Here is a 9,132-nt window from a genome sequence, read left to right as displayed (position 1 = left end):
GCCCTGGGGGAGTCCTACTCCCTCCGGGAGTAGGATTCCCCCTTCTTCTAGTAGAAGTAGGAGCCCTTCCAAGTAGGAGTAGGAGAGGAAGGAAGGAGGAGAGAGGGAGAAAGGAAAGGGGGGCCGACCCCCCCCTCCCAATTCGGATTGGGCTTGGAGGGCGCGCCTCCCTCTTTTCCCTTCCCTCTCCTCTATTCCACTAAGGCCCAGTAAGGCCCATATACTCCCCGGGGGGTTCCGGTAACCTCCCGCTACTCCGAAAAAATGCCTGAACCACTCGGAACCATTCCAATGTCCAAATATAGGCTTCCAATATATCAATATTTATGTCTTGACCATTTCGAGACTCCTCGTCATGTCCGTGATCAAATCCGAGACTCCGAACAACCTTCCGTACATCAAAACACATAAACTCGTAATACTGATCGTCACCGAACGTTAAGCGTGCGGACCCTACCGGTTCGAGAACTATGTAGACATGACTGAGACTCATCTCTGGTCGATAACCAATAGCGGAACCTAGATGCTCATATTGGTTCCTACATATTCTACGAAGATCTTTATCGGTCAAACCGCATAACGGTATACATTGTTCCCTTTATCATCGGTATGTTACTTGCCCGAGATTCGATCGTCAGTATCTCAATACCTTGTTCAATCTTGTTACCGGCAAGTCTCTTTACTCGTTCCGTAATGCAACATCCCATAACTAACTCATTAGTCACATTGCTTGCAAGGCTTATAGTGATGTGCATTACCGAGAGGGCCCAGAGATACCTCTCCGACAATCAGAGTGACAAATCCTAATCTCGATCCATGCCAGCTCAACAAACACCATCAGAGACACCTGTAGAGCACCTTTATAATCACCCAGTTATGTTGTGACGTTTGGTAGCACACAAAGTGTTCCTCCGGTATTCGGGAGTTGCATGATCTCATAGTCATAGGAACATGTATAGTTATGGAGAAAGCAAAAGCAACAAACTAAACGATCATCGTGCTAAGCTAACTGATGGGTAGAGTCAATCACATCATTCTCTAACGATGTGATCCCATTAATCAAATGACAACTCATGTCTATGGTTAGGAAACATAACCATCATTGATTCAACGAGCTAGTTAAGTAGAGGCAGACTAGTGACACTCTGTTTGTCTATGTACTCACACATGTACTAAGTTTCCGGTTAATACAATTCTAGCATGAATAATAAACATTTATCATGATATAAGGAAATATAAATAACAACTTTATTATTTCCTCTAGGGCATATTTCCTTCATATTGTCCACTCTCAATACCAGCATGAACCTTCAGAAACCAGGACTATAGTTCTCGAAGATCAAGCGTGAGTTGCTTTTCTATTTGTTCTTCATTTCTCTTGCCTTCTGCCCTATTGACTTGCTCTTGCTGGATTATGGAGGGAATGAGATCAAGCTTGTTCTTTGGGGTGCTCGAGCTCGTGAGTTTGAGGCAGAAGAGGTCTGTATTGCAAGCGAATCAGGAGCTGCCATTGCTATCTTTGTGGGGACACCGCCAAAAACCTACCGAGGTCATTGTTTGATCTACACCTCGCTTAACCATTGATTGATCTGCCATCTTGATGCACATTTTACTTCCGTGTGTCTCTCGATAGGAATTAAAGGACTAAGTGGTAGCTCTGCTTGCCGCTGGTACATTAATGAGGACTTGCCAGAGATGAATGCCTTTCGTGCTAGGTATTTTCTCTTTCTATGTGCTTTCCATTCATCGTGGTTTAAACAGATGTTTCATTCCTGTTACAATGAACTATCTTTGATCCAGCCTTCCAGAAAGTCTTGCTGCTGTCACTGCTCTCATACCAGGAGAACAGGCAATTGTTCCAGCACCTGTTCGTGAGCCTCCTGTCGAACTGAGTGTTCAACAGCTGATTTGCTCTTGACCCTTTTAATAATCTGGTACCCTCTCTATTTGCTTATTATGTATTCTTGTTGTTCTCTTTTTAGCACCTTCTCACTGTACTTCTATTTGTCGTTAAATGCGGAAAAAGCAATTTATGGTCAAGGTTACTATTACACGCATGGGCTCTGACAACCGTTGGTGGTTTCTATCATGCCGGGAATGCCATAAAACAGCCTATATGGCTGGAAGGCAGTACCGTTGCTCGGACCACGGCTGCTCTTCTGTTGTAGCAGATCCCTCATTAGTGCCTTTTCCACGGTAGTTTCTATTCTGGCATGTCTATTGGATTGCTTTTAAATCCATTTCCCTTGCAATGTCTAGATATTGTCTGTGCACTTTCGGAAGCGATGGCGCAGCTGAGGCAGAATTTATGTTCTTTGATAGAGCTGCAAAGAGTGTTGTTGGGAAGCCACTCGTGACTTTGATTTACCACAAGTATCCTGGTTTCACAAGTGCGCTTGATCTGCCTTATATAGGAGGTGCTGATGTAGGCTTGCCTGTTGAAATTTCACGCCTTGTTACCAAGAAGTATAGGCTTGTCGTTTCTATCTCCACCAAGAGCTTTCAGCCTGCAAGCACCCAGTTGTCCTTCCAAGTTGGCAGGATTGATGAAACCCTTAAGCCTGAACTGGCATCCTTTGGATTTGGCGGTGCGTCATCTTCTACTGGGAGCTCAGGCAGAGTGGTTCCCATTCCAACGTCTTTCGCTACAGGATCATCTACACTTGTCGAGCTACCTCCCGATGAGGTATAACTGCTACTGGCTTCCTCTTTCAAATCACTTTTCAGTCGTTTAATTCCTGTGCTACTTGTTCGGAAGATGAACACTCCCATATCTGCATTCAGAGGAAAAAGGACAGGCTGCTATGCCTGAAACACCCAGGTATCAGCCCTTCCTTTATTTTTTCATATACATTTTGAAGGTTCTTTTTCTTTGCCTATGACTGATACTTCTATTTTAAACAGCAAATCACCATGCCCAAAAAGCACTCGCCGCAAACTTGTTCTTGAGGTCTCTAAGTCTAAGGACGCAGAGCTCTCTGGCTCTGCTCCCGAGTTGGCTACCCAGACCGAAGACGTTGTTCCTCCTGGAAATGTTGTTCAGCCTACATCCATGCCAAATGTACATGCCTATGTTTGATATGCGAATATCATTTCTGTTCTATACAAATCATGCTTCATATATAATAATATTTGATGGCATCAAATTAAACAGAGAGAATTGCAAAAAACCACCACATTTGAGGCATCGATTGCGGAAAACCACCAGGTCACTAATTTTTTGCAAAAATCACCGCGGGTTCAGTAAACATTTTGCAAATAGCACTGATCAGGTGATTTGACTCATTTTATCACTTTCTGATAAGTGAGACCAGATTATAAGGAGCTGACTTGGCAAAGTTTTGACAGACACACCCCTGAATTGTAAAATGAAAAAGCAATCAGACCCTCCTCCCCCCTGCCCGATCCCGTCTGGATCGGCAGAGGCCCCGAGCTGCCCAACCCCCGCGCCACTCCGGCGACCTCGCCGCAGCGCCACGCGACCCCGCCACCGTGCTGGCCGGCCCCAAGCCGCTACGACCGCGGCCCCACCCCTCGCGCCGACCGGTGCCAAGTGGCTACGACCCCGACCCCTGCCCCGCGCGGGCCGGCCCCAAGCTGCTATGATCCCGGCCCCGCTCCTCCTGGGTAGCAAGCACGGCAGCCCCAAGCCGCACGGCGATGCACCCACGCCTCCCTTTCTTCTTCCTCCCTCCTCTCGCTTTCCCCACCAGGCGGCGCGCAGCCCCGAAGCAAGCAGCGGCGGCAGCGTAGAACACCAGAGCAAGCAGCGGCGGCAGCGTAGAACACCAGAGCAAGCAGCGGAGCACAGCACGAGCACAAGCAGCAGCAGCGGCGCGGTGGCGTGCAGCACGGACGCATCACCGGAGCAAGCAGCGACCAACGACTGTGAGCTCCTCCGCTGCCTGTGCATGGCGTGGACAGCCGTGCATGAGCGCGAGGCCATGGTCGAGCAACCGCCCGGCTCCAACCGCGCGGCGGCGCACGGGCCCGACCCGGCCGGCACCGTCGAGGAGCTCTCCACAGAGACCTCCTCCACTGCGCGGCCCTCTGCGCCGACGAGGTCGGCCTCGCCGGGGAACGCCTCCTCCTCTCCTCTCTCTGGCAGTTGTGCAAAAGAGGTGTTGATTGCTTTTTCTTTTTAGATCTAAGGGTGTGTATGTAAATGTTATGTCAAGTTAGCTCCTTACAATCTGGTCTCACTTGTCAGAAAGTGATCAAATGAGCCAAATCACCTGATCAGTGCGATTTGCAAAATGTTTACCGAATCCGTGGTGATTTTTGCTAAAAATTATTGACCTGGTGGTTTTCCGCAGATGAAGCCTCAGATGTGGTGGTTTTTTGCAATTCACTCAATTAAACAGGTTAGCTAATGAAGCTACAGCTACTGAAAATTCAAACAGCCTCCTTCCTGACCCCTCTAAAACCAAGAGGTAAAGACTCATGGCATGTTCCATTCAATTACTTCAGCTCATATGACCAAAGAAATGAGTTAGGTTTCATATTCTTGCCAGCAAGGAAATTCTACTTGTTAAGAAACAAATAGAGTTGTGATGTTACATTATTGATTGGCTCAATTCTTCCTGATGCAGTTCTAAGTTCCAGTAGTTCTTTTGTCTATTTGCTTGCTCATACCTTTTAAGAAGCTACTAAATACAGGTTCACTGTCAGGTTGGTTAGATGTTCTATAGATCACTATTATATGCAGGATCATTAGCTATCCAAGAAAATTAGCGTCAGGTTTCAGTATCCAGTAGGCTAGATTCCTTGTCAAGCTCGTTTATTGTTTTGTTGCTCACCAATGCACTGTAGATTAGATGTCTAACCAGTAAAATTAGCCTGTGGTATAAGAATCTAATGGGTCTTTTGTCCTTTGAAAACAAAAACATCCTTCTCTATACGCCTCAAAAATGGTTTCTTCTAACCTGATGTGTGCGATGCTAATTAATCAAGCTTTGTTTCCCATGACTGCTATGTTCAAATTAATAAGAGCCTGAATAAAACATCCTTTTACCTTCAAAGTGTAATATGCATTCTTCTTTCATTCCTCTTGCATGTACAGGCAATTCTTGCTGTTGCAAGCAAAATGACTTGCTTTGTAGCATGTGGTTTTAAGAACCTGATGGGTCTTTTGTCCTTTGAGAAGAAAAAATATCCTTCTCTATACATCTCAAAAATGGTTTTTCCTTCGCTGATGTATGCAGTGCTATTTAATCAAGCTTTTTCCCCGATGACTGCTATGTTCAAATTAATGATAAGCTCAATAAAACAGCCTTTTGCCTTCAAATTGTAATATGCATTCTTCTTCCTTTTCTCTTTTGCATGTACACGCACTTCTTGCTGTTCCATGCAAATTCACTTGCTTTGTTCATCCAGCTAATTGCCTATACAATTGTTCATACAAACTAATTAGCTATACAATTGAATTTGCTACGTGTCTAATATTTATGTTCTTGTTGTTTCTATAACACTCTAGCTTTAGTTTTCTTTTCACCAGGAACAACATTATTAACATGACTTTTATTATTATTAATGAATCAAGGGTTAATTAGATAAATGCCACTCCAATTATGGCGATTCATAAAAATGCCATTGCAATTTCGAATCAAACTCAGGGCAAACACTCCTGCAAAGGGAGCTGGCGCTCCAAAGAAAGCGAGGCAGTAGTTCCTCCATGGATTAAGCTACATATGTACATACGGTACGGCCGGCACTTCTTGGGTTCCATATTTTCTGCACACACTCATATATTTCTTTACGGAGGGAGTGTGTGATGGTATAATAATTACTTCTGTTCCTTTTCTTCCGCAGGGTATCTTCTGTGTTCTGCTTGCTTATCAAGCGAAGTCCGGCGCTGGAAGGGTGTGTTTCTGAACACAGCTTCTAACCTCTGCTGCATCTCATCAACTCTCTGTCCATCAGGACTGAAGATCGTCAATTCAGCGCACTTTTGGGCACGCACTGGGTTTATTTTGTGCACCTTTGTAAGGCAAGGCTTTGACACCTGAAGAACTATGTCGAGCCACTGTCATGACAACTCCTCTATTTAGGTCCTCGAACAGATTAGGTTCCATGCGTTGTAAATATCGCCGTCGGCCTTTTCTACATTATCTCCTTATAAAACTTTCTACTCATTGTAAATGCCGCTGGGTCATGCTACTTAATCTAAGTCTTCTTGTTGTTATAATGTGCACACCTTCTTATGTTTTATGTTTACTGGTATGCTTGCTAACATAAAGGCGCTCCTTTCTTACTAATTTATTCATCTCGCAGAGTAAACGTAATGTACATTCCTGATCATTAGAGATTCTTTTGCCCTTCCTTTGAATATCGATGGCAACTCGTCATCAAATAAAAGCTAAGAATCAGCGACTACATTTAATGTTTGGAACACTGGAGATTGATTTGTTCTTCTAAAAGGGCTACTAACATTATCCATTCTTTATTTTGCTCCTGATTTTGCTTGGTTGCTTCATGCAAAGGGAATGCATGAATTTTGGTTCACAGGCCAAGTATCATGTTCTGCCATCTGATGAACCATGCAAGGTTCCTTTTGCCCTTCTTTGAATCTCAACAGGCATCCGGCAGGAATTAAAAATCCAGAGTCAGTACTTAATTTCAAAACTCGGTGCATTGAGATTATATTTATGCTTAGAACGCCTGCTAAAATTAGCCTTTATTCATACTGAGTAGACAACTATATGCCATGGAGTGCTTATTTATATTTTGTCGGTGCATTGAGATTATATTTATGCTTATAGAACACCTGATAAAATCAGCCTTTATTCATACTGAGTAAGCAACTATATGCCACGGAATGCTTATTTATATTTTCTCGGTTCTTCTGGCCAAATTTCAGTCTTTGTCCATTCAACCATTCTTATAGTGGCTTTTGCAAATCTTCAGGTAACCTATACTATGGTCAGAAATTATGTAGGCCTAGCACAAAAAATGCGCTTCTTTTATCTCCAGAAATGGTTAACAAAAAAAATATTGTTTCCTTTTATAATGGCATTGTTGGTCCACAACGTGAAAACACAATGCTAGAGCTCATAGCCACTCTTACGAAATTTGTCCTTCTTTACTTATTTTCAGCACTTAGTAAAAAAGAAAGTAAAAATCAAAAAACATTTTTTTCCTTTTTCTTTTTTTTAGACAAAACTTTCATACTTACTATCTTTTTTTTTGAGAAAGATTTCATACTTACTATCTTTGCTGGATTTCTTACCTCAAAGCATGCCTATGGCCCTTTCTCCTATGGGCCAACGGCCTTCTCGCGGCCGGAGAAATATCTACCACACCCCTCTCTTTCTTACAGCGTCCTGCGCGTTGATTGTTTCCACCAGCGCACCAGATCCCCAGGAAGCAAAGTTCTGCTTCACTACAGTTCCATACATCCATAAACAACCAATTTACATCTCATACTCTACATAGGAAAGAATGTAGCTCTGCACCCTTCTTTTGTTTCCTGCCATTATTTACTTATAATTGTTTTTACTGACTATATTTAAACTGTGTTCATTTGAAGCTTTTTATTCAAAGTCAAACAACACTCTGCAATCTACTTAATTAGTTCCTATCGTGTACCTGTATTTTCAGGTCCACTACACCAAAGAAAACCCAAAAAAGTACATTAAGCCAGATGATGACATGCTCAAGGTCAAGCTCGCAAACAGCAGACTGCACACCAATTGTCATATCATGCTGGGAACAGATCAGAGAGCAAGGAGGAGGGCTGTTACAAGGTGGTCCCAACATATCGAAGTTAGATTTTCTAGATTATGAAATGTTTGGGCAATGCCCCCTTTCGTAATCGATGTCTTGCCAGTAGCATGCAAAAGAATATGTAATTCGGAAATATTTTCATTAAGTCTTACAAATATAGAGTAAGCACATCGATAATATAAACTGAAATAAACTGCTAATATATGTACTCTAGATCAATTTGCCAACTCAAATTCTAAGACGTCGTGTATTTGCGAGCGGGAGAGGGTCCACCTATCGGTCACCAGTCCATCTGTCGTTGCTACGAGACACCATGCACACAAGCAGAAGACCAGCACTAGCAACCACAGAAGCGGCATGCCGAGGCAAAAACTCCCGACCATTATCCGCCGCTCCAGACTGGAGCAGGCCATGACGGCGACCCCGAACACCAGAAAAGGGTAGATCATCCCGTGCTTGTATCGCGCCCTCCGTGGCGCTCGCCCTAAGCTCGTCCGGTGCGGCATCCCAGTAGGCGTTCATGAGCACGTGCTTCCACCGTGCGATCTCTCTCCTGGCACGCTCGTCATGCTCCGGCCATTCGTTTAGCCCGAGCCTGCGCAGGGAGCGGTAGGCCTTGACGAGCGGAGCGAGATCTGCAGCTAGCGCGCGGTAGCTATGGTGGCGTGTCTTGCGGATGTAGCGGCGCTTCGCCGTGGAGTAGACACCAGAGCGGTCGACGATGAGCAGGCCCGGCTGGCTGCTGCCGCGGAAACCGGCGAATCCTTGTCGCTCACGGACTCCGAACCAGTAGTCCAGTACGGTGCTCCTCGGTTCCATGGTTGGCCTAGATTTTCTATCGGCGCGCGCTACTCTTAGCTTGCACGTACGTACAGTAGTTAGTTACGGGTCACAGCGTGATGTATATACTATATAGAGAGAACTGTCCAGGGCAGTAGTAAGAGCATGACTCGGATTTCGAACTTCTTTCTAAATCGAACCAAGTTATTGTCTTTTTCTTTTTCTTTTTTGCTTGTTGTTATTTAACGCCTTGTGAGCCGCGATGCTATATAGCGCCCGCTGCGCTCGGGTGACTCACACGCGCCTCTGCTGGGCCAGCCCAAGCAGCGTAGTTTTTTTTCCTTTTTCTTGTTTGGATATTTTTCTTTTTGTATTTCACCTTTTCCCAATAATCTTTTCTCGGTGTTTTTAGCTGAAATAAACTGGTCATGTTTTCTAGAGATGCATGAACACATTTTTATATAATATTTCGAACATAATCTATTTGTGTTACTAATCTATATACAATTAATTTCAGAATAAGACAAAAAACTATTCATGTGTTATACAAGATTTCGCACATACAATTAATTCACAGATTTTTTTGGTGCACCATTTATACTTAATGCAGCATTCCTTTTCTTAAAA

General features: G+C 44.1%; 1 protein-coding gene across 3 annotated transcripts; it reads left to right on the top strand.

Annotated features, from left to right (window-relative positions):
- The first annotated feature begins 3,300 nt into the window (after window positions 1-3,300).
- LOC119299217 (translation initiation factor IF-2-like) lies at window positions 3,301-6,193 on the top strand. Of its 3 annotated transcripts, none has more exons than XM_037576473.1 (4): window positions 3,301-4,121; window positions 4,317-4,433; window positions 5,616-5,701; window positions 5,812-6,193. In XM_037576473.1, exons 1-2 carry the CDS (start codon window positions 3,369-3,371, stop codon window positions 4,371-4,373), a joined length of 810 nt encoding a protein of 269 aa, XP_037432370.1. In that variant the 5' UTR covers window positions 3,301-3,368; the 3' UTR covers window positions 4,374-4,433; window positions 5,616-5,701; window positions 5,812-6,193. The 3 variants fall into 3 exon arrangements, with proteins under 3 accessions (XP_037432370.1, XP_037432369.1, XP_037432368.1); XM_037576472.1 differs by having other exon boundaries at window positions 5,543-5,701; XM_037576471.1 differs by having other exon boundaries at window positions 3,302-4,121; window positions 4,317-5,701.
- The last annotated feature ends 2,939 nt before the right edge of the window (window positions 6,194-9,132 follow it).

This window comes from Triticum dicoccoides, chromosome 5A (assembly GCF_002162155.2).
Source record: "Triticum dicoccoides isolate Atlit2015 ecotype Zavitan chromosome 5A, WEW_v2.0, whole genome shotgun sequence".
Lineage (NCBI taxonomy): Eukaryota > Viridiplantae > Streptophyta > Magnoliopsida > Poales > Poaceae > Triticum > Triticum dicoccoides.
This window is presented reverse-complemented; position numbering and strand designations above follow the sequence as displayed.